General features: G+C 35.3%; 2 protein-coding genes across 2 annotated transcripts in view; both read left to right on the plus strand.

The window, feature by feature from the left end:
- The window catches only part of LOC136803874 (WD repeat-containing protein 62-like), a 47,955-nt gene extending 24,379 nt beyond the window's left edge, over nucleotides 1-23,576 (plus strand). The window contains exons 21-42 of the mRNA XM_067060596.1: nucleotides 3,955-4,037; nucleotides 6,798-6,836; nucleotides 7,779-7,854; nucleotides 9,100-9,211; nucleotides 9,694-9,757; nucleotides 10,479-10,518; nucleotides 12,079-12,140; nucleotides 12,601-12,674; nucleotides 13,482-13,555; nucleotides 13,734-13,802; nucleotides 14,874-14,951; nucleotides 15,127-15,156; nucleotides 15,437-15,492; nucleotides 16,151-16,208; nucleotides 16,479-16,509; nucleotides 16,878-17,160; nucleotides 19,110-19,164; nucleotides 19,640-19,825; nucleotides 20,392-21,381; nucleotides 21,715-21,832; nucleotides 22,268-22,344; nucleotides 22,852-23,576. Coding sequence (XP_066916697.1) covers nucleotides 3,955-4,037; nucleotides 6,798-6,836; nucleotides 7,779-7,854; nucleotides 9,100-9,211; nucleotides 9,694-9,757; nucleotides 10,479-10,518; nucleotides 12,079-12,140; nucleotides 12,601-12,674; nucleotides 13,482-13,555; nucleotides 13,734-13,802; nucleotides 14,874-14,951; nucleotides 15,127-15,156; nucleotides 15,437-15,492; nucleotides 16,151-16,208; nucleotides 16,479-16,509; nucleotides 16,878-17,160; nucleotides 19,110-19,164; nucleotides 19,640-19,825; nucleotides 20,392-21,381; nucleotides 21,715-21,832; nucleotides 22,268-22,344; nucleotides 22,852-23,172 — 2,976 coding nt within the window. The 3' untranslated portion in view covers nucleotides 23,173-23,576. The remainder of the gene's footprint in view (nucleotides 1-3,954; nucleotides 4,038-6,797; nucleotides 6,837-7,778; nucleotides 7,855-9,099; nucleotides 9,212-9,693; nucleotides 9,758-10,478; nucleotides 10,519-12,078; nucleotides 12,141-12,600; nucleotides 12,675-13,481; nucleotides 13,556-13,733; nucleotides 13,803-14,873; nucleotides 14,952-15,126; nucleotides 15,157-15,436; nucleotides 15,493-16,150; nucleotides 16,209-16,478; nucleotides 16,510-16,877; nucleotides 17,161-19,109; nucleotides 19,165-19,639; nucleotides 19,826-20,391; nucleotides 21,382-21,714; nucleotides 21,833-22,267; nucleotides 22,345-22,851) is intronic.
- LOC136803903 (melanopsin-B-like) lies at nucleotides 856-2,203 on the plus strand. The gene has a single exon (XM_067060628.1). The coding sequence runs from the start codon at nucleotides 1,056-1,058 to the stop codon at nucleotides 2,004-2,006; it is 951 nt and encodes a 316-aa protein (XP_066916729.1). The 5' UTR covers nucleotides 856-1,055; the 3' UTR covers nucleotides 2,007-2,203.
- Nucleotides 23,577-25,787: the final 2,211 nt, after the last annotated feature.

The raw sequence follows: 25,787 nt of genomic DNA on the forward strand, positions 1-25,787 counted from the left end.
GTGGTCAAAAAATAAGAACATGTTCAGAATATTTTTAGGTTTAAAATTAAAAAGTTAAGAAGATCCGAAAGCTTCAAAAAAATTTTGGTCGTTCTTATAAAACAAACGTGTATTCAGTCATCAACCACTCTGGTCAATGCCAAAATGTGGAAGAAATAAAAAAATAAAAAATAAAATGATTTAAAAAAATGCGTTCATCACTGGAAAAAAACAAACATTTTAATTTTCTACATAATGTTAAATAAGCAAATTGCCTAAATTTAAGCCCGGGGGCACTCAAGGTAAATGACCCACCACACGTGTGGCCCTTAAGGGTATATTTTCCAAGCTTCCCAAAGTGCACTGTAAGGGTTGAAATCAGCAAAGATGAAAAAATTGCACTCTAAGGATGTAAGATTTCGAAAATCTGACCATATTTTGTCTGAAAATGATTTTCAGTTAAATGCACCGTAACAGTCGATTTTTGGCTCAAATTTGCTTTTATCTGTACTGTAGGGGTCCGATTTGGAAGGCCTAATTTTGGACCACACGTTTGGTCGTTTTTGAATCGAGTTCTTATTCAATCTATCTTCATCCATAAGCACTCCTTTAAAACCAGGTATAAGTTATGTAATCTCATGTTATTGTTGTAAAGTTTTATGATCCTTATTTTCATCGTTTTTCTTCGTCTTTACATTTGCGTGTTCATTTCTATCCTTTCATCATTTCATTCCATTGTCTTTCTTGTTGCTATATTAGTAACTACCCTGGTCCTCCCTCTCTCTCTCTCTCTCTTTCTCTCTCATGCTTGCATCTATTATATGTTATATTTTTCGTTCAACTTTTGCAGTGATAAAAGTCTCATTTAAGAAGAACAAAAAGAGAAAATCATTTCTCTCGCATTTTGATGGCGATTGGATGCTACCGGGCCTATAAAAAGGTTTCATTGGTTTAAATGCAGTTTAAAAAGGAGTAGCTTTCGGTTGAATAAGACTTTAAACATACTTTTGGATTTTTCGCCTCACGAAACATCTGCAAAGAATAAGCTTTTAGAATAAAAGGACTGGAATCTCGAAATGATTCAAACGTACACTATATTTCTAATCATCTTGATTTCGTTGGGGTCTATCTCAAACGGGTTGATGGTTTACCATTGCGCGCGCCAGCTCAAGACACTGAAAAGTGCAATTTTATTGAGCATGGCTGTCACAGACCTCTTACAATGTTTGATTGGATATATCTTACAAATGGTTATCAACGAAATTGTACAGAATGACAATTTATGTATCACCGCTGCCTTCTGTTTTGGTTTATGTGGTGTGGCATCTATCAATCATTTCCTGGTACTTTTCATCGAAAGAACCATACGTATAACTGGTTCAGGTCCTCTGATCTCGAAACTGGATGACAAGAAGTATCACATACTTGCTGTTATATGGGCTTATTCCTTGTTTTGGACAGCCGCTCCTATCTTTGGGTGGGGTAGTTATCAAAGCAAAATCATCCTGGTACCGAACTGTCCCGTACGTGTCCCCTTCTTATCGCTCTCACAAGAACTCCATTTGTACGGGATCATTATATTGGTGTTCGGGGTTGCTGTTCTTTCGATCGGTGGACTTTTCCTATACACGCAATCTGTTTTATCCAGGAACTTGAACTCGATTACAAAGAAAAGTGAATACCCACAACCACATTTAGTGGCACCACGACGCCGTCAAATACGGCGTTTCGACCAAATGACTCTTGGAATGTCGGCCGTCTTTTTCTTCGCTTGGATTCCGTTCGCTTGCATCGCTTTTTATTATTTGATCGTCAAAAAGACACCACACGAACTATTGGTTTTAGTGGCTCCTGTGATGGCGAAATCATGTGTCTTGATTAATCCACTCGTCTACGCCTACTATTATTTTCACATCGGAATCAAAGACTTTTTCATGCTTGATTCCTTTAAAACTCAAAGGCGAATGGATACTCAAAAGACAGACTCCAGACGTCCCTTTGAACCTCCAGTGAACACGTGGGTTTGAAATCTTCATTTTATATTTAACTTTGGAAAACGCTTTATCAGCAGGATCCACAGTCAAACGTAATGAATTACATGATCATCTCATTTTTAAATGCTTTGTGGAATTGTTTAACCCTAATGCATCTTAAGTCTGTTCCTAAAAAAGAGGCGACCGTAAGTTTAAGTACATTGCTCTCGAAGGAGAAGAATATAATTAGAAGAGATACCCCATTGGAAAGATAATCTGAAGTAGATTATTTTTGAAGTAACGATTTTTTCTATGGGACCAAAGAAAGTGAATTTATACTTTTGCGAAACTTTGGCAGTTTTTTTTTCTTCATTTTTTGAAAAAAAAGTTAAGCCTTGAGGCTTGAAATCATCAACGAGATTATCTTTTTTGTTTTGAATAACATGTGGACTGTCAATTTTTTGGAGCAGACTTTAGTTTATCAAATACATTTTTAATTATCAAGTAAAGTTTTTATTTTATCGATAAAAAACGCTCGTTTATATAAACGTAAGATAAATGAATTGTCTAGTATTACACTCCCTAGATCTTTTTCTTTTCTTTTTTTATAAATGATAGGCTTTAAACGGAACAAATATACAAACACTAAAGGTTCCTAGCCTCCCGCTAAAAACCTTAGATTTTACCGCCATTGGGGTAGAACCAAAAAAAAAGAAACGAAAAAATGGAAGCAACAAAATTCCAATTTTGACTTGGATTTCAAAATCCGCGTAAAAATTTAGCTTGAAATGTCAAATTCTTATTTATTCAATTCAAATAAGTTCCACCTGTTTTTTTTTGTAAAATCTGAGCGGGTTGAGAAAATATTTTTTAGTACTGCGCATGCATAGTTTCACAGAAAAGCTAAATCTTAATTATTTCAAGATGGAGAAACAGAAGAAGTTGAAGAGAAATGTAGGTTTGGATGTTTTATTTATCCAAATTAAGCCATTAAAATATCCTAACTAGGATATAAATTCTGACCTAATTAGGCGAACATCCTAGATCTGCCCAACGCGAGTAAAGTATTAGAATCCGATAGGCTTTGAAATATAAATAAGAAAGATTTTGCTTTTAAAATTTTATCATTTGCATTTGGTACCGGGAATAAGCTGTTCATTATCACTGTTAAAATTACAAAATTTCATTTCGTTTATAGTAAGGGGCCAAGTCGCAGGTCCCGTGGCAACTTTTATAGGACTAAACGAAACCTGTTCCATTTCAAAGTTTAGTATATAATTAGAATTTTTTGAGAAGAGTCAAATTTTTAAGGCCCGGGAAAATTTTTTGTCACCAAAATAGTGACGCCATAGGCAAAACAGCAAGGGAAAATAAGGGGTAGAGAAATAGTTTATTTCTAAAAGTCAAAATAAACAAAAATGATTGGTACCATCTGATAGAGCATGAAATTCTGAGCAAAAAATTGTACTACAACAACTCTCTGACTAAAACACACAAAGAAATACAGCTGCTTTAAGATCAACTAACTGTCAGCCCTACTGTGATTTGACGTCAAATCTTGTCTTGATCGTACTGACGTCGGTATGTTTGAGCCCCCGACCTCTCCCTCAAGATTTCCCTTCTTTTTATAAAATTAGTGGGTTTCATTTTATTATAGATATTCTTAACTTTTTGGGGGAATTCATTCAAAAATATTCTTACGGTATTCTTAGGATAGGAACGAAATTCAACCTAATTTTACATGTAATACACACCTGAAGCATAAAATGGCATTTTTTGTGAAATGGGGGGATAGTTGGCAATTTACAGTTAAAAATTCTCTAAAAATGACATTCTTAGGTTGGTTCTGTTGCCATACTGCATGATGGTGATATTCTTAGCATATTCTTATTTTTTCGACAATTTTTTATCCCAGTAGAAATTGTTTTGAAAGGTAACTTTAATTTCACAAACTCTTATAAGAATAGATATCCTGAATAATCATAGTATTCTTTTTTTACAGAATGAGAATGGTGTTTGCTTTGTGAGGAATACGATCGTGCCAGGAAAAGCCACTCTTTACGATATGGGGATTGAGCCGACCAGGTACGTTGCCGTTAAAGGGGGACGCGACCACTGACCTTTATATATCACTTGACCAAGTTATATCCGCCATCTTTGATCGAAATTTTTTGAAAGTTGGTACCCGTAAAAAAGCCATTGTAGTGTTTGAAATTTTGCCTACCGACAAACGGCGCTGCATAACTAGTGTACAAGCGAAATAAGATCTAGCGCTCTCTTCGCGGGTACCAATTTCAAAAAACTCTAATCATGATATTTTGCTTGGCCGGCATTGAGTAACTTGGTCCAGGGATATATAAAGATCAGTGGACGCGACCTGAAGCCCCGTCTTCTATTCTGATAAAGAGGTTTTCAGTTTGACTAGGTTACGTAACTTACGCCAATACATGGAAGCAAACGTTCGATTCGCATGAGGAGATGCTTCCACGAATTCGAACGTTTTCTCTCTTATTTGCGGGTTGTCATTATTTTATGTAACTTTTGTAAAGCAGGAAAAACGGCTGTTATTGAAATATCGTCCATTTCCTTTTATAGACAGGAATCCGCGTACTTGAAGTTTTTCAAGGAATTCCATCACCTAGACTAGAAATTACTTCTGACTGAACTTTTTTTTGAGGATTTTTAACTAGTCCAGTGAAGTATATAAAAGAGCATTTGGAGAGGTCGCGCCTTTAAAGAGGCTCCCCAGCGGTAACTCTGATCACGATATTGCGCAATTTTTTGTCATCAATCACGATCACGTAAAACAGCAAAAAAACTTGGATAATCACGCATCCCTTTAAAAAATTCCAAATTACGCATCACGGCTAAAAAAATTTTAAATCACGATCACGTTTTGACCTCTGATCACGCAATCACGAAGAAAAAAAATCCAAATCACGTTATTACGCTTGAAAAAAGTACCTATCAAGACATCACGCAAACTGCTTGGAGGGCCTCTTTAAACTGAAAACAGCAAAATTCGAGATTTAGATACCAACACGAATAACAGATTTTTGATCCCTTAATCTCAAATAAAAAACATTGCTTCATCCTATTTTTACCTTCCAAAACACCGGGTCACTTAATCATGCCACCCAGTCTATCAAAAAATGGACCCCGGGCTACTCAATAACGAGCCTTGAAATTGAAAAAGAAGATATTCTTGTAGCATTATAACCTAAAGTTATTCCAGACTACTTTAAGAGCAGAAACTTTCGCGTTTTTCGCGTTTTTGATCCTTTTTCGCGAAAGTTTCTGCCACGCGAAAAATAAACTTTCCTACTCAGTTTTGCACTGTTTGCTAAATTTTGCGTGTTTTATGAGTTTTTGTTACCAAAAAAGGTAAATTTTATATGAATTCGCGAAAGTTCTATTTGTGAAATTTCAGCTAAAACCATAATTCGCGAAACTTAAATTCGTTAAATTTCACGACTTTTTGACTTCGTTAAACTTTCTGCCCGCGGAAATTTCTGCCCTTAAAGTAACTAAAGCTGGTTGAAATTCAAATAGGATCTCTTAAAACACAAAACTGAAACTGAGTGCCGTTCCCTTCCGTTTCTGTTCGAGAAAAGAGCGACGCTAAAACTTGACAATCCGATTGATTAAGTCAAAGCTTAAGTTGTGTATATTCAACTTTTTTGTTCTCTGAACAGATCGTTAAAATTATATAATAAGTTCGGCTGTTTATTTAAACAAAACAGCATTTCAGCGGTAAAAATATTTTAAAAAAGTGCATCATTTTGGAACAATTTAGATAACTTTATGAGAATTTTACGTAGAAAAAAGAAAGCGAAACCTGAGTTTCGTAACAAAAAAACTTTCCTTTTTTAAATCCCGATTTTACCCTAATGAGTCCTGAAAATGGTATTTTCCTCTAAAGTTGTCTTTTCACGGAAAGTGAAACTAAATTTTCCACCCGGTATTTCCACAACAAGGAAAATTTTTGCAACAACTTTAACAGCAATCAAGTTTTGTTTATAAGGTCCCATATATTTTTGTCTTCAAAAGCGAAGTTTCGAATCAAATCATAGACGATGTTATCGTCCGTTACAGTGATAGTAAAGGCGGGAAAATACGGCGGTATGGCGTTATGGTGGTATACGGAAAAGAAAATCGGCGGGAGAGTTTCGAAGGCTGGCAAACTCTTGTCGGCAAAAAAAACCGTTTGCGAATTTTCTTTGGCTTTAGGCTTATTTCTTAGATAGTAATTTGTCTTAGGCATAGTCTAATCAAATCACTGCATGTTGCATGTTTTTAATACTTTGCCGTATTTTTTATTTTCGTGATTTTAAGTGTGGTACTTATTTCTCTTCCTTTGTCTTCCTATAAGCGCGGATCTGAAAGGTGTTTGGAAATAGTGCGGCGCTTTCTAAGAGGACGGCGGTTATTTCGAAAACTCCGAAATTAAGGTGTGGTCCTTTTTGGAGAGGGCGCTTACTGGAAAAATACTAACACGAAAACTCTTGAGTGACCATTAAAAATAACTTTTTTTTTAAAGTTACATAGACAACTCTCTTGAGTTAAGAAATCATAACTTTGGATTAAGACATCATAATTTATTTGTCTTGACCTTGGTTTAAGTTCCTTGAGCCTCTAGAATACTGGTGTGAATTTGAAATTTTCTTTTATCCTTTTTTCTTCTTTTATTTTTCATTTAAAAAAATCACAAATTCCATAATGGTGATATTCTTAGCATTATTCTTAATTTTTTGACCATGGACATGTTTCATCATGGACATTCTTATAAAGTGTACATTCTTATTTATTCTGGTTGATTGATTGATTGATTGATTTTTATTGTAGAAAATATGCAGCCACAGTTGGTCAAGATAGAAATATGAGGTAAACTTTTCATTAAACTGTCTTCTAATAAACTTGTTAGCTCATAATAGTTTGTGATAGATGGTGATAGACATGACTAAACAATTGTTACTGCTAACGCCAGTAGCGGTGAGGAATATATCACTGACCCCGATGAGTATATTCTGACCATATATTTCAGGGACGCTAAAACAAATGCACAAAATTAGAAGTTAGAAAACTTGCCCAACTAAAAAAACTAGTTATAAGAAACTGAAAATATCCCAAGTTAGACCCAAAAGAAACGAAAGGCTGGCAAACAGAAAAGACGCAAACCCCCAAACAAAAACCTAAACGAAGCACACTGAAAACGAAGCACTGGAAAACACACAGAAGACGCAAGCCCAACAAAGAACTTAAGCATGTACACAAACATAGAAAATACTTACTAAAATACTAAAGTTCTTTCACTTCACCCTCACAGCACTCACAACAACATGCAACAGTTCAGTAAAACGACATTCAGAGAAATAACATTTTAAAACGCCTACAAAATCCAATTGAGTGACGTCACAATACAAATTCATAAGGGACAAGACAATACACGCGCACGGAACATTGAGAAATATAAAATACGTTATGGAGGAGAACCATATACTCCTGCGTAGAGTGGAGGCCTACTCGCACTCAATGCGGGAACGACAATTTTTTGTTTATTCAGCACAATGCAACAATAGAAAGACACCGTCCTGATATGAGACATGTGTCTGATATGAAACAGGAATACTTTTGTAAAAATAAAACCGTTAAAGGGGGATTATACACCACGCACGATGGACACTGTTTTCATGTAAAACTACCCCGTTTTGGTATTGAGATATACCAAGTTTAGGTACATTAGTTGGACTTTTCTCTGGCGTTGCAAAACTCCTCGAAAGACTGTTGTGCTTTTTATACGTAAATACCTTCTCTTTCTTCTTACAGGGTGTATAATGTTCAAGAGGCAAAACAAACCACTTGTTTTAAAGGATCATTAAGTGATGAAGGCAACTTGATCAAGGTAACCTCAACTCAACTTTACTTCACCTAAATCTAATCCGTGTTTTACATATTATAGGGAAGGGGCGTCAAGCAGTTGGTTGGTACCAAACATATCATAACGTTTAGTTCCGTAGTGGGTCATATTTGATTTTTGTATTCTGCAGTTAGTGTCTTTTCTTTTGAGTACTAACAGCTATAGAAGTTGGTGTTCTTCAAATTTCAAGTCAGAAAAATGGCACTTTTAGGGATGCCATGACAAGGCTTTCAACTTTTCCTTTCACTACAGGCTCTTTTCTTCATTCTGAAATACTCAATAACAGGAAACTACTTTTTTAAGGTTTCAAATTAATGGTTGAGTATCTTTTCAAGTTTTGATATCCCATCTATCAATTCTCACGATTTCAACCTGAAAGTAAGGTTTTTAGGGTTATTTCGGTATTGTTAGTTATAGTTATGTAATATTGTGGTTTGCCGAAAAACGGCTAATTTTTCTCATTTTTCTCATTTTTTGCACGAAAGTAGGGTACCATCATTTGGTAAAAGATGGCTGAAGCAGATTTTCACAAAAAAAATTTTCCCCTCAAAAATTGAATCTTTATCCATAAGAATCACTATTTATAAGCTTAGATCAATGTTCCTAACGAAATTAATCAAATTTTTGATGAGATAGATGTATTTTTTGCTCATGAAGTCTTGATATGAAAGAGTATTTGTTGTTATTGTTGGTTGCTAGACGTATTTTTCCGGCCTTTCTGACATACTACTGGTCCCTTGAAATTTCTATTATTAAAAGCAGTCAATTTTCCATTACCATTACATAACTTGGAAAAAATCCGTTTGGAAAAAGAAGTTTTCCAGTTATTCTAGACGACTAAAATTTAGAAAAGTAGTGTATGATGAGGAAAACGGAAGGATGTAAATTGATCTCGCTATTACACGTTTCCGTTATCCTAGGCTGCTTCGTGGTCTCATACTACCTGAGGTTTTGTAAAGGTCTGTGATTCTATCATTATCCTAGACTGCAGTCATCTATAATCCGTGTCTTCTAGTAATATTGGTGTTATATGATAATACAATAATCGTAATGAGATAATATCAGTGTGAATAGAATTTATCCCGTCCTTATTATTCTTGTCTTGTCTTATGTCTGAATCAGTCTTATAGCATGCTAAACTACCATAATCCGAAAGATTGAACGATTCCAGTCTGACTAATAGAAGGCTTTCTAGAAAATTTACCTGTTCTCATCTTCTGCTTTTTCCAGTTTCAATTGGACGGTGGTGGTGTTTACGCAGCCATCAGTTGCTCCGATAAAACCATTGGTATTTTCGACTTTGTCAATGGTGAATGTGAAGCTAGCATGCATGGACATTCAGGTAAAACTACTAGTGTTGTTTACATTTTTTATATATAAGAACCAATAGAATTTTTCTGAGGCTCGGTTGTTCTTATTTTTGGCACTTTGAGCCTCAAATTGTTCTTATCCTGTTCTTATTTAAAAGGTGTAATTGAGGAATTTTAGGCGTTATACCCAATTTCTGTTACTTAACCCCTAAATTGGTTAAATTTGAGTAATTTCAGGCTCAGCATTGTTCTTAAATTGCTCTTATTTTTTGGTGATTTTGAGCCTCATTGTTATAAATTTGTTCTTATTAAAGTGTAATTATTAGGGGTACCTCATTCGAAGCAAAAAAAGATCGGTTTCAAAAAATTCTCACACCTTTTTGTGGTTCTTGCAGTTTCCTTTTTTTCGTTTTGATTTTTTTCATACAATATTTGATAACCTTTTAAATAATCACCACAGGGCCACATATCCTCACACAAAATATTTAATTTAAAATATTTTCTTCCACGTTAGAAATCGCAACTGGTTTGAAGTTCACGGCGGACGGCAAACACTTAATTTCTGTGTCCGGAGACGGGTATGTAGCGAGCACCTCACTAAAAACCGGGATTTTTCATCTCGTTTCTTAGTGAGTTCCACTTTGACGATTTTCGAAAAATAGAAGCCTTTCAAGTGTTTTGACGCAATTTCGATTGCTTTGCTACTGCAGGAGCCTCGAAAATTGAAAGTGACGTCAAAAAATTAGAGCTTGAAAACCCGGGCTCAAAACATTCGAAAAAGTCGCAAAGTGGAATAGACGTTAATTGCGTAAAAAAAAACGCGGGTGACGTCTAGTATAGGCTAACGGGTATGTGAATATTAACTGTTCTTGGGCTGCTCCTATTATTACGCACTTTACTCACTAACCTTTTTTCGGAGCAAACCAAACATGTTACTTTTTTACCTGGTTCAAGCTATAGTTTGCTAGATATCTACCCAGTGCGGAACTCTTCTTCGCTAAAAAAAGATTGCTTGAAGTTTGATAATATTGCACGTGGTAGAGTAGCCTAGTCAACTAAGCCCGTATTCACAAGGCTAGGACACACGGCTAATGGCAATATAGCATTTTCGGCGCTTTAAAGATTTTTTATATTTACGGATTTTAAGTTTGCCTTAGAATACTAGTTATCCAGTCACAACTTAACATCAGATTTATCCTAGTGACTGAATCAAACTAGCTTAGATTTCTTGGCAAGTGGTAGAGCACATGATGAGAAAAACTACTGAATTGAAAATAATGATATAAGTACTTTTTGCAGGTGTATCTTCGTATGGAATCTTCCGCCGGCATTAACTGAGGTAATACTTTTGAATTGTTCTGAACTGAATAGTAAAACTTACTATATTTCTCCTTAGGGGGGATGGCAATTTGGTCGAACTGTACCACAAAAATATAAATTTTCACGGAATAATTAAAAGCGTTTAATTCTCATGGTGCTACCAGAACAATACTTCAAAGAGGTTATTAGACCCTTGACTTGCTATTTTTGGACCTACCCCGGTGGGGTGGAGGTCCTATAAATTAACCTGTGTTCGTCCGTTCGTTCGTCCGTTCGTCTGTTACCAACTTTTCTCAGGATTGAATAATAGCAATCTTTTGATTTTTGGTACAAAGGTGCAAAATGGTGGTGGCCAAAATGTGACGGAGCCTGATTTTCAAACAAAAAATTTTGGGGCAAATTTGGGCCAAAAAACGGCTAAAAAAGGGGTTTTTTGGACTTTGTGAAAAATTGGATCATTAGTTTTTTCTAATTTTTTGTATGAAAGTAGGGTACCATCATAGGTAAAAGATGGCTCAAGCAGATTTTTGCAAAAAAAATCTTTTTGGCTCAAAAAACGCATGTTTATCTATAAGAATCACTATTAATAAGCATAGATCAATGTTCTTAGTCAAATTACTCAATTTTTTTATGAGATAGATATTTTTTTTTGCTCATGAGGGCTTACTTTTGAAGAATATTTGTGTTAGACATAGACATGAAATTTTGCCTGCTTTGCGTATTTTTATAGAAAAACTGGGCAAATTCGATATTTTTTATAAGCACATTATCAATTACTTAGGTATTAGCTTTTCTCGAGATTGGCTCTTTCATTCTTTATGATTTTTTGCACAAAGATGCATAACTATAAACCCTCGAATGTGATGGAGCCCGATTTTCGAAAAAAAATGTTTTTGGGCAAATTTGGGCCAAAAAACGGCTAAAAAACGGTTTTTTTAGACTTTGTGAAAAATTGGATCATTAATTTTTTTTAAATCTGATGTTAAGTTGTGACTGGATAACTAGTATTCTAAGGCAAACTTAAAATAATTTTTTGCATGAAAATAGGCAAAAGATGGCTCAAGCAGATTTTTTGTAAAAAACGAATTTTTCAGCTAAAAAAACGCATCTTTATCTATAAGAATCACTATTAATAAGCGTATGTCAATGTTCTTAGCCAAATTACTCAATTTTTTGATGAGATAAATGTTTTTTTTGCTCACGAAGTCATGAAATTTTGGTTTCTAAACGTTTTTTTATAAGAAACATGCGACTAATTTTGATAGATCGTCACTATTTGTGTTCTGAATGATTGTTTAATGGTCACGCTCACGTAGATATCAATTATATGTGTTAAATGCATAACCAGGTAGGTCCATAAAAGTATCACTTGTTTTATATGCGTTAATGAGGTAGGCCACTTTGAACATTACACCTTACTCGCAGTTGACCGAGTCACATCATGTTACGGAACTGTTCCGTTTCGTTACACCGATCAGTAAACACTTCTTATCCATAACAAATACCATACCGGAGCGATACAAAACCGTAACGTCTGAATCTGGTCTTAAAATAAAACCATCATTTTCCTTTGTTTCAGAACATACGCAATCGAATACTAGATTTGAATGCACCATTACCACAAGAAAATGATTACGAAGAGTAAGGACTCCAGATTTTTTAATTTGACCAATGAATGGAAATTTTAAAATTAAGATCTTGTTATTAGACAATTTTTGCTAACCACCGAGTTTCCCAAATTGCTTTTTTTCCATTGATTATTCAGCATTCTTTTAACTAGTCCAGCATGCTAAACCCGGGGGGGTACTAGGGTTGCGAGCTGACGGGTATGTACCGCCCGACTTTAGACCCTCGGACCCTTAGCGGAACTAAAAAGGAGAAAAAATATTAAAATTTTGCCTACTTGCTTGAGTACCCCCCCCCCGGATGCTAGACGACTAATTCAGACCGTTATTATTCCGTAACAATTATCTTATTGCCATCTAACCTATATCACACGGATTATAAACGACTCAATCTGTCCTCTGATAAAATCGGTACTAATTTATATTGAGCCCTAAATCTTGTAAATAAACATGTTTTTCTGTTATCTACCTTACAGAGATGCAAGAAGGAAGACGTTCGTTGTTTCCGGGTCAGATTCCATCCCTACCGATCCTTCTCATCTGGAAGAGTGTACGTAATTTTTTTTTTAATAGAAAAAGAGAATCCATGATATGCACCACTCCAATGTCTTCAACATCACGCCATTAAACCAACAGCTAATTGGTTGAAAGTGACGTAAAATCAGTCAATACGTCACCTGCAACCAATCAGCTGTTGGGTCCATGGTGTAATGTTAGAAGACATTGCAATGGTGCATATCATGAATAGAAGAATATGGAAATAGATAGGTTTGCATTATGGTGATTCGATTCACTTTCCTTGCTTCACAAAGTGAATTTTAAATTCATGATATGCACCACTGGGGAGTCTTCCGATAAATTTTCCACCCAATACGTCACTTAAACAATAGAAAAAAAGGAAAGAACGCGAGATAATAAAGCAATGGCATCATAAAGCAAAAGAAAAAACATCGAAAGAAAATGAGAAGAGTCATATATGGAAAGTGAGAGGTAGTCCTAGGACTAAACTCTTTTTAAAGAAATTTACGACGGAAATAACATCATGATTGTAAGAAGAGTGGGTCAGAGGCCCAGTAACTGTAAAACTCTATAATAGAATTGACAAACTAATGGAATGATAAGATCCATAAATTGTAAAGATGTAAGATTGTTTCATAGAGGTCAATAGACCTGAGAAATACACTTCTATGAATTAAGATTAAAAAGTGACGTATTGGGTGGAACAAAAACAGAAAAGTTGTATAATTTCGTGAAGTCATTGCAGTGGTGCATATCATGAATTGATACAATTTACCTGGAGAACTCGTCGGAAAGATCTTTACGTTTAAAGAGATTATTATTACTTCTTTTCCAATAGCCATATCTAATGGAAAAACACCGGCAGGTTATCGCTTCAGTGTTGGTCAACTTCCATTATGGGCTCAAAAACAGGTAAGATTTTGCTTTCGTTTCGTTTCAACGTTGAATTATTAGGTATCAAAAATTATCGGAGTACATTAAATTTAGGAATCAGGGCTAATAAAATAATGCCTTTTTTGAACCGTTTTCTGATTGGGTTGCTCAAACAAAACCTTTAAATTTCTGAATTTGATTCTATTGAACGTTGTAGATGGGCAACGGTCAAGATGGAAATGGACAGTCAAAAGGTCAATCTCAACCGATGGGCAGATGGGGACAGGTAAGGCATTATGATGTGATGAACATATTTTGTTCTGTTAAACACAGACCCAATATATATCAATCTTAGAATGAAGAAGATATACGGAGAAGGAAGAATTTAGGTTGCTTTTGAATTAACACGACTTAAACTCGATCGGGACTGATATTCCCATATTTTTTATTGCTGGGGATTAATTACCTTCTTTTGTCAGAAAATTCACTGGAATGAGAAAATAGCACAATATTTTGCAGTGAGGATTAGTTTATTTGATTATTTTCAGGGACAAAATTGGAGGGTAATTTCCCATGCCACCGGGGACGATAATTTTGCCGATTTTTTCAGTGGGAAGGGTTTCCAGTCGGTCTGTGAGAAGGGGGTGTTTTTAAAATTTATGACCAAAAACTCTCAAACTTTTCCTTGTAGTAGCAGATCTTGAATTAGCTTTCACCTCAACTACCTTATTACACGAATATTTTACTAGGCAAGTATTCAACAACCTTGAAATCAACACGCATAAAATTAACACGAATTTTATTTCCTTTTTCAAGGATTTTCAAGGCTGGTTTTAATTAAGGGGGTTTTTATTAACGGGAAATTTTTCCATTCGTGTTAATAAAATGACTAGTAATATTCGTGTGATAAGGTACTTGTTTTTCCCATGCAGTTCTGAATATGAGGCGAAATTTTCGACTTAAAGTCGTCTTGTTTGTTTTTCGAAGGTGTTTTTAAGTATTAAAACACATGATCGCTCTCACGATGTTATATTTTACGTTACATAAAAAAGGCTAGAAAAAAAACTAAAAAAACATTTAGAAATCTGTTATGGGAATATTGTGATTGTGAATATTGTAAATCCCCGAAAAAACTGGTAAATTTACCAAAAGAGAGTCATCTACAACCTGTATCTTAGCGTTCAAAAGAAGCTCTAGAAAATATTTCTTCACTCATTTACTTTGCTGCTCTTATGAGTCTGGACCTTAAAACCTGTCTGGAAACAACTGTTGTTTTTGGCCTTGTTTTATAAAGAAGACTCGCTCTGCTACAAATTCTAACTCTAATTATAATCGATAACAAACTTCTTCTTAAAAGGGTGGACTTGGACCTGTCACTGAGCAAGCTCTGGAAATCCCGCATCGAAAGTTTTCTGAAGATTCTATCGCATCCGCGGTATGTACCTTACTCTTTTTTTAAATCGGTAATCCAGAAGACCTCGATTTTTTTCTTCTTGCTGTAGCCCAAAGCTGTTGGTTTTTTGTAATGTCATCACGATTAACTAGGCTTTTTATCATCCATCAAACTTTTTTACAATGATAAAGTTCATCTCTTTTTTCATCATTTTCAGCACAGTGAAAACCCTATTGATGGCGAACCGGTATGTCCACAATTATATCGATACCCAGTTAGCACACAACGTTGTTTCAACGTTCATCTAACGTTATATGGACGTTGTGAACGTTAGATAAACGTCGAAAAACGTTGTGTGCCAGCTCGATATTCCTCCCAACTATTACAGTTTTAATATTTTCCCGAGCCTAAAGTCTGTCTCAATATAATCTGCAACGAATAGAAAAATGGCCATAACTTTCGATATCAGTTTAAAATGTCACTCTATCTTGATCGCAAATCGAAACAAAATGGGTTTTTTTTTAAAGGAAGAAGTCATTTATCCTCCTATCGAAGAAGACACTGCAATGATGGATCCTGAAAAGTAACATCGTCTTTGTTCTGTTTTGTCTTGGCCTTTTATTCTTTTATGCGCATATATCGACCTTCAGATTTATTGATTGATGTAAGAGAAAACAAACTAAGCTCTTAGATATCCTTTCATCGCAAGAAGCATAGCTTGGATAGATTTTTTTGGCAATGGATTTTTTACTACTTGACTGTCTATGAACTGAAAGGGAAATTAAGAGAGTTTCAACTCGAGCTACAATCATGGTCGTAATATTTGAGAAAAAAGCGAAATCCATCGGGAAGTTTTGAAACCACGATCGATTTGTAAGTGCTCTAAAGTAGTTTGGAAGGGTAGAGTTTTAACATGAGACTCGAGACTTAAGAGGATCCAAAAGTTCAAAAATGGTCCAATAAGGCTCATAATATAGCCTAGAGGTCTATAAACCCGAGCCAAATTGAAATATCCGATTAAATTTGAGAGATGGCCCAAAATCGACTTTCTCGCCCGTACTCCAAATTTCGAAAACCGAGGAAATAAGCTTAATTCTCAATAGATTTCGACCATGATTGTAATATTGCCAGTTTGAAACACTGATCATTTAGTAGTGTCTTTTTAACTTTAAATCTCTATGACTCGACGTCTCAAGTTCTAACAATGCCTTATAATCATAGTTATTTCAATCCATTTTCAGGACTTTTTACGTCACTGAATCACGTGGTTCACAATCAGCCAATAAGACGTTCAATCAAGTAAGTCACGATTTATTAGATTCGGGCGGTGGGTTGTCCAAGTTTCTTTTACGAGGCTTAAAGTTTTCGAACTGCAATGTTTTAACATTTCGAATTCTAGTGTGTTAATTTCAAACCTTTGTCAAATATCTGAGAGTTTCAAGCTTTTATTAGATTTCGCACTAAAATTTGTCTAATTTTGAGGTAAAGTTGTAAAGGAGACACGGAAAAGCAAAGGCCCAGTAGATCATTTCATCTTTTTATCAGCTCTTTTTTATTCATTTGTTTTAGAATGGTGAAACGATTGATTTAAATGGAACAGGTAATTGGCTGAATGTTAACATTTGTAAATACATAGTCAATTCTCTCTATTTCGAACCTCCATAACTCGAATGTTTCTATAATTCGAACTAAAACATTGGTCCCCTCAGTTGGAAGGTAGTGTTAAATTCTTTCTGCAATATGAATCTTCCCTAATTCGAAGAAATTTCTTGGTCCCTTGAAGATCGAATTGGCAAAAATAAGCTGTACAGCACCTCAAAAATTGATGACTTGCCCATTTTATGAATTGGTATCTACCAAAAAGTTAGCTATCAGATTGCCCTTTTCAGTGGTTACACAAGGTGTACTGCTTCATAAATTAGTTAGACTTTCCTTAATCTCGTAGTTATCCTTTTTTTTCTCATATAGAAGACGTTGACACAGAAACGGACCCGGAAAAAGAGAGCGATATGGACCGACAATCAAGTTCCGATGTTGAAAGTGATAACGATGAAGCTTTCTCACCTCTCATGGAACACTTCGAGGAGTTGGCTACACCTGCCAAGATTTTATCCGCGTCAAGATCTCGCAGTAGTTCTAGTACGGAACCAGTTGAGCCACAGAATGCATTGCAACAGAAATTTGTACCGGGACACCGTGCGAGTATTTCAGCCAAATTTCTATCAAGATCACAAAAATCTTCTTCAACAAGGTATGTATGCAGCTATTTTCCGAACGCAAACCAGTGTGCTAAGTAAGAACCACAGAAGCCGACCGACTCTTCTCTAAACTTGTCGACTTTTATTGTTATTTCGACGAAGAGAAATTTTTTTTCAAAATTTACAAAATGTAGACGAAAATTCCATGAATGACCAAAATAAAAAAAATTTCGGACCGATCGACCCACCTCCAAAATCTAGCGTCGGGTGACGGCAAACCAAGAACTTTTTAAGTCCAGCCTCATTTGTTATTAGAGAATTTCTAACGAAAATAAACACGGTGATATCGATTCATACGTTCATACGCGTACATACAATTAACACTCGCCGATTTGAACTCGAGCGGGGAATATATTTGTTCAAGCTACATACAAATTCGATCTAGAGAAAGTACCTTTATAGAAAGAGTTTCTTCTTGACAGGGAATGGAAACAAGTTATAGAAAGATTCGAATAATAGAAGTTCGAATAAGCGAGAGTTTACTGTAAAATGTTTGTTCCCTTGAAGATTGAATTAGAGAGAATCAACTGCTAACAGTACATGTCATCTTCATCCAAATATTACAGTACAAATAATGCATTGCGCTCAATATCCGAAACGTAAACTTTATCCGTACCATCAACCACAACACCGTACGGTTGTTTGAAAGTAATTTCACGACCATGACTGTCCGTGATTCCCGACACGCGTGTCGTCGTGTTCGTGTGAAGATCAATGATCAATAGTTGAGCGTTCTCACGATCGGTGACTAAGATACTTTACTTAGATATGAAATAACATTTCCGTTCTAAAAGAAATATGATTTGGATAAAATTGTAAAAGAATGTGCTATTATTGAACAGATTCTTTTTGACAATTACAACCCTTGTTAGATTGAAGAAATCCTAAAATGAAAAAAATTTGCCTTTTGATTAATTATAGTACACGAATTTTATTATTTTCCCAAATTTAAAGAGTCTTTTTCATTCTCTTTCATTTTTCTCACCCCTTAAAGAATTTTCAGCTCAACCTTTCTTGCAACTCCAAAAAAAGTGGATTAACTAACAACGCTTTTCAATTCACAAAGGTCAGAGAATTCCACGTAGACGTGGGACATTATGCCCATCTGAGGCATCCCTTCATCAGTGTAGGAATCAAAAAGTTTGCAATAGAAAATTTCTAAAGATACAGATCAAAAATAACAACAGAAAAAAGGGGAGTAGTGTTTGAAAAATAATCTGCTGTGATTTTCACGACAATCTTATCTTACTTTCCTTTTTCTTTTGTTGTTATGATTTTTGTGAGAGATTTGTATGAGAATAAATAGTGCTTTGAATACTAATAAAAACATCTTCGTGAAGCATCAGTTGGGTTTAAAGTTTTAGAGTAAGAAATTCAAAGAATTTCTGTCTATCTTCTATCGGGAGAGATGGCAGAGTATCATATACATTTTATCCTAGTTTGGACCAAGAGTCGCGCCAGAAAACATTTTTTCTTCAATTATTTATCCAATTTTCCCGTTCCTTTTTGTTACTGTTCTTGTTCTGATCATAGTGGCCCTTCATGGAAACAATTCTTGAGCTGTCTAAAAGCTCAAGGATTTTTCGGAGCCAGCCACTTGAAACATTCTTTATTATTATCATTATTACTATTATTTATCCTGCACCCTGACTAGATTGTATATAGTTTATTGTAGTAACGAACAAAAAAGTAAAATCAACGTGTTTTACTATTATATAGTAGGTAAATAGAAGTTTGTTTCAAGTTTGTCTTCTACTTACTCCGGCTATTCACATATTATTTGAAATGATTTTTACTGTAAACGTTCGTCTATTAAAAGGTTAAATACCAGGATTTTAAATACGAGGTACTTTGACCCTAAAGTTTTTCTAATCAAAGTTTTTGCTTTTTCAACGGTTAAAAGGCACATAATTTTTTATACCAAAAATTCTATCGTTTTTAGGTCGAGTACAAATTCAACAGGAACAGCAGACGAGCAAAGAAAACGACTTGAAAATGTAAGTCACTCAATTTTGAACAGTCATAAAACTTATTTATTGCATTTGCCCATTTAACGTAAGATCACAGTTGACAGATAGGCTCCCTTATTCGATGAAAATCCAATTCCCCTTGAAGATCGAATTAGAGAGCATCAACTGTATAATTTTGTTTACCTAAGCTCTTGCACTTCAATATCGCTGTAAGAATTGAGACCCCTTCTAGCATGAATTTAAATCGTCTTATTCATACTTTGGTGTACAACAAATTTTGATAAAATCTGTTAATCTGTGGCGTACAATATTTGCATGAAGAAATAAATATTCATGCATGGTTTGCACTAACTCCAGGCGAGACTTTTCTTGCATAATTATACACTAAGCTAATCATTGCTTAATTACATGTTAGTAACAGATCTTCCTTGCTCTTATCAACACTAAGTGTATTTGCACCCTTAAGTCTAAACCTTAATTTCCACTACCTCACCATATGCAGCTTAAAGCTAAGCTCGGTAACCACCCTTCATCAGCATCACAAACAACATCTACTAATACCAACAACATAATTCATGAACGCCCACCGCCCACTCAAGCCTCTGCACCTAACCTTTCAACCGCCCAACGAGCCGCCAATCGAAAAGCGTCAATGGATGCTGCAGCGTGTATGTCTCTAAAGAATAAGGTATTGTATACACAATAAGCACCAAGCCATATTTCAAATATGGTAACATCCGCGAATTCCCTTTTCTCTAATTTTCTTTGGTTAAAGGTTTTGTAATATTGTTTGCTAACTCGTCACTTTTAATTTACAAGCTTTTTCACATTGGATTGACACGGATGTGGGGCAAGATTGGTCAGAAGGAGGAAAAGAAAAACATTTTTTGTGTCCCGATATGAAATATATGTGTCTGATATGAAACGGGAACACTTATGTAAAAATAAAACCCTTAAACTTTATTTGTTAATAAGTAACTTAATATTGACTAACACATAATAGTATAATAGATATAGGGTATTTTTTTCAATAACTCGGTTAACTTTAGTGGAGTCTCTATAACTCGAACCCGCGCGAGGAACACAAATTTGTTCGAGTTAAGGAAATTTGAATTTTGGAGTAAGGTTTATAAGACATTTTTAACCGAAGGGATTATAAAACTTTCTTGAATTTAGGAGACATTCGAGTTATAGAGGTTCCAGTTATACAGACTCCACTGTAATATCAAAACCTTTTTTTTCACGTTTTTCAAGGCTCGCAACGTCATCACCAATAACCTAAAGAAAACAAAGAACATTAGTAAAAGTTGCGTCAACTTATCTTTCACGCAAGAGCTCGACGACTTAAGAAACTCTAAAGAGAAATTCAAAAACACGATTCCGAGTACCCCGTCGACAAGTTCAATCAACGATTTATTGACATCTGATCCACGACGTAGTAGCACACCTATGAACAATCATAATCGCAAGTGGAACAACAGGCGGACGACTAATGCATGGTCATCTCAGAAACCACAATCCCCAATCGGCTCACCGCTCGCTAATCATCAATCGCAATCGGTGACTGATTTGTTTCGTAACCCGGCTCCCCTTTCACCTTTATCCAATGAACGAAAGACTTTTCCTGAATCCTCACCCGTTAGTGTGAGTACAGAAAATGTTGTCCGCCGATCAGGAGCACGAAGAAATCGCTCGCGTCCGCGCTCAATGGTAATTGAACCAACCACAGTGCGAGACAAGCGCAGTGAGATTCGCATCAGCCGCGCGGACTCATTACGCACGCCTTCCCAATCGCATTCCGATACAGAAATAGAGGAAAGTACAATTGAGAATTCAGTTTTTAATTCAATCACTAAAACACAATCAGTCGTTACATCACCAACACGCCCAACACAAATTCCTGAAATGCCCGTTACCGCCCATATTTCTGAAACGACCGTCGCCGCTCTTATTTCAACGCCCACCAAAGACGGTAAGCGTGAAATTGACATCGATGAACAATTACTGAGCGAAAGCGAAGCGGAACGCGTCCGACGTATCGCACAACAGATCAACGACAATGTACGACACTTGCAACAACAGAACAGTTTGAACGGCAGTCGTGAGAATATTGAGGAAGACGAGTTACGAGATACTAAAGAATTGATACGACTTTATGAGACGGGTTTGATAGGAACACACGGAAAATTGATCAGCTGTTCGCCTCCAGAGCGTGACGTACCAAGCTCTACTAGCGAACAACAGGTAAGTAACTCCCATTGAGTAACAAGTAACCCTTTTGCATTTCGTTTTTCTCTTTTAACCCCAAAACAGGGGACTTTTCATTTCCTCCTGGAAACATAGTAAAGGAGTTTGACATGAAATTTTGTGTTTACGTCACCCGTATTTTTTATGCACGTAATTTTCAAGAAACAACATGACATTTCCCGTCATTTGGTTGTTAGTGAGGTACTCGCTATGTTTGCTCGTGGAGATTGATATCCTCATGCTAGCCACCTGAATAACTCGCCATAACTTAATTTCATACAATGTGACCGATCAGAAATCAGAATTTAAATTTCCCACTGTTTCTTTTAGAATTCTTCAAAGATTGAAGAAAAAGATGAAGACACGCACAAAGAAACTGAAAACCATCAAGATGAAGATCATTTGCAAAGTGATCATGAACAAGCAACATGTGATAATGTCGGCAATGGTACGTTATATCAATTTCAGTTTCAAACAACATTATTTTCATGCGAGGCATAGTCCAACTAAAGAATAGTATAGAAAAGATTACAGATGGAGGCCATAAAATGGGCTCTTTCCAGAACACGTTCCTATAGGGGGTGGAGGATATAGTGTCCTGGGGGTAGTGAAAAAAAATCTACAAAACTTGCTTTGTCCTGGGTGTAAACTTTCTTTGTTTGGGGGTAATTTTGCTCTGTTTTAGGGTAATTTTGAATGTCCAGGGGGTCAACTGATGCCTGTCCGGGGTTTGGGTCTGCTGTCCGGGTTGGGGGGTCAAAAGTCACAATGTCCAGGGGTAATTTTCATATTCTAATCTTTTCTGGAAAATCCGATTCCAGAATTACGCTTAACTTTTAAAGACCTCCATTAAGACGAATTTACGTTCTGTGTTTTCTTTCAGTGACTTTGGAAGAATGTAAACAAAGTATGGACCGGTTGGTTGAATCGTTTAGAAATGCTTCTGAAATTGAGAAAAGAGTAAGTAAAGATTTTTTAACCATTTAAGATATTATTTGCTCGGGGGTTTCCCACATGCTATATCAATTGTTGACGTTTCAACTCAAGCTCTTCTCCAACCACAGGAATCAAGCCAATACGTACTGACGAGTGCCATTATATGATGGTCTATAAAATATGACCTTACGAGAAGAAATGCTGATCATGTTTTAGACTTAGTCGAGCAAAAACTAGATCCAATAAATTTGAGAAACCATCGCAATTACTTAGAGAAGGTAATTTTGGCGAGTATGGGCTAATTCGCCAATTTTAGTGCAATGTGGCGAAATTTATTTTGCTTAATCAAGAAAAATTTTCAAATTTGGCAAGTGACTGAAAAAATCTAAATTCAGATGGAATTACTTTTGGCGAATTTTTAAGGCAATTCGCCAAAATCGTTAAAATTTCTTCTCGCCAAAATGTTTCCCCCTTAAGTTGTGAAATTTTTAGGATTTGACCTAATTTAACCATCTTCTCCTTATATTTCAGTTACTGAAGCAGCCAACTTCAGATCAACAAAGAGAATTGCTTACTGTGATCAACAAGACGTACCAAAGCCTCCAAGAAACACTCACTGAACGCACCTCAAGGCTTCAACAATATGATGACATCACGAAAAACAATTTACACGTGCTTAATTCGGATACTTTTAAACAGTTCCAGGATTCTATTGCAAAAACGCAGACGACGCCAGAGGTCTCGGAACAAGCTACTAGTGTTGACGTCATAAATATGTTAGATAAGTATTCGAATGTTCTTGTTGACATGATAAGCTCTAAAATCAGGACCAAAGATTCGCTGACCGAGTGATGAAAAATTTTATACATGTGAATAGTTTATTCATGCCTATGATTATGGCATTCAAATTAGCTCTAATTTTCGAGAATCTGGTGACGACTTTATCATACTTGGGATCTGGGATCTAGTGTTTAAACAAAAATTATTTGATGCTGGTTAGCCACCGAATTTAGTAGTTGTACGTTAAAAAATCCACGAAATGATCATTGTTATGCATTGTACCGTTACTTGAATATGCATGAAGTTGATTGTAGAGATTTTTAATCAATTTTTTGTTGTTTAATTTTTTGTCTTCTTTTTGTTTGTGTTGATTTCAATCATCTTTTGTGAAAAGTTTTTCTAGTCATTTTCAGATTTTGTCACATTCACATCATTTTCGAGTTTTATAGATCAATATTTACTTGATGTGTCAGAAAATATTCCCAAAAGTAATAGTAGGGGGAAATTTGTAAAATCGCTCGAATTTTTTTAGTCAAAGCACTTGTTATACATTTTTGGAAAGCTAAGGGATAGGGGAATCAAAATAACTTGGGTGCCAATTTTTTTTCGGACACTTTGGTGTGATTTTCGGACAAATACGACGGTCTCAGGCAAAAACCATAGGGTGAAAAATTAATGAAAATTTTGGTTTGAGAAAACGGAGACCTGTTGTATATTTTTGGAAAGCTCTCAAAAAATTAAGATTAATGATATATTGTGAGTATAGGTGATTTCAGTACCTAACTCGAGGTATTGAGCTTCCGAAAGCGCAAAAACTGGACAAAACATCTGTTTCTGGTTGAAAAACACTGAAAAACACTGTTTTTAAGGATTAATATCTCGAGTTAGGTAAAGAAATCACCTATACTCGCAATATATCACTAAGTATAACAAGTGCTTTGACTAAAAAAATCGAGCGACCTCAAAAAAACGAACAAATTCCCCCCTACTATAAACGAGAGGGATTTAAAAATTCCATTGTTAACAACTGAGGTTTGTTTGCTTGTAATTGGCATCCTAAAGGAAGGCTGATTCATCATCTGTGGCTATAATGAGAAAATTAAAAACTTTAGTTTATTTCGCGTTTAGAGATTTTACATATACAAACATATATAAAATTGAGAAAAATATTATGAAAACAGAAAATATTTTTTTGAACGTTATAATTTTTGTAGGAATAGTATTTTTGTCCATCGAAAAAAAAATTGTACCGAAAATTAAGAAAAGAAAATCGGGTTTTATAGAATTATATTTATTTTGAAGTACGAGAATTCGTTGTTATGTTTCTATTCCCAAACTTTGCTGTTAAAACACCCCCTTCTCACAGACCCGCTGGGAACCCTTCCCACTGGAAAAATTGGCCAAATTATCGTCCCCAGTGGAAAATTATATTCTAATTTTTGTCCCCGCTGAAAATAATCAGATAAATAAATCCTCACTGCAAAATTTTGTGCTATTTTTTCCACCTCGTTGAATTTTCTGGCTAGAAAACAATGGAATTCAAATCCCCGGTCATAAAAAACATAGGAATATCAATCCCCATCAAGTTTTGGTCCGTTGTTTTTACCCTCACTGCCTGATGAAATTCCACCGGGTCTGTGTTAAAGTCCCTTCAAATTAGCCATAATTTCGTCAATAATGTGATTTTATGCTCGTTGAAAAGATAATAATGAGTGGATTGTTATCATGTGAAAATTATTCGAAAAAAATAATTCTTCGTAAAGCTATGGTATATTTACTATGTTTAGATCAGGGAATTTTTCAATCTCAACATTATGGTGCTTAAGGTTACTGACAGCTTGCACATGAAATTAATCTGGTTTATAATAGCATAATACTATTTTCTAACTACGATCGTAAGTAATAACGCTTATAAGCATATGAAGGCTCAGATTTGCAGAACTCCTACGCATAACATAAGCATATATGTCAGCCTGAAATATTTTTCAATTGTCATTTTTTATCTGTTTAAAAAGGTTTGGTAGAGGTCAAGTAAAAAAAGACATTCCACAGCTAGCTACATTCCACAGCTAGCTACATTCCACAGCTAGCTACATTCCACTGCTCCCAAAATCTGAATAAATTTTTACAAAATTTCTGAAATTTCACTAAAAACTTGGCTCGAGTGAATCATAAGCATGATTCATAAGCATATATTCATAATAAGCATAAGCTATGCCTGGATGCTTAAAGAACTTAAGCATACACGAGCCTGACATTTGATGACATTTGATATTCTACTTCCCTTGCTTTTTAGATTAATAAAAAGGACAGTAGAAAATTTTCGTGGAAATAATCTTGGATCTTGGACCTTTCATGAATATGAGGTTGTAATGCAGTATCAATTGTAAAGATGTAAGGTAAGCATTTTGATTACTTTTCATTTAGAATTTCACGATAATTTTCACGATTCATGCGTTTGCTTGATTTGTTAGCCACCCATCTTGACAAAATATTTTGTTACCACGAGAGCGCCCGAGAGAAATATTTCAAAACTTCAAGTCACTAGTGTTGTGACGTAAGTCAACTCTTAGATAGTTTATAATGAAAACATAAAGTTTTAAGAAAGTGAACATTCCTTTAACATGATCAAAACTTTTCACATTATTATACTGATTGCTTATTTTCTCCGCCTTTTTTCACTAAAT

Source organism: Clytia hemisphaerica, unplaced genomic scaffold, assembly GCF_902728285.1.
Source record: "Clytia hemisphaerica strain Z4C2 unplaced genomic scaffold, Clytia hemisphaerica genome assembly, whole genome shotgun sequence".
Classification (NCBI taxonomy): Eukaryota; Metazoa; Cnidaria; class Hydrozoa; order Leptothecata; family Clytiidae; genus Clytia; species Clytia hemisphaerica.

Excerpts from the sequence above, each read along its gene's own strand:
- LOC136803903 (XM_067060628.1), top strand. The coding sequence starts at position 1,056 with ATGATTCAAACGTACACTATATTTCTAATCATCTTGATTTCGTTGGGG.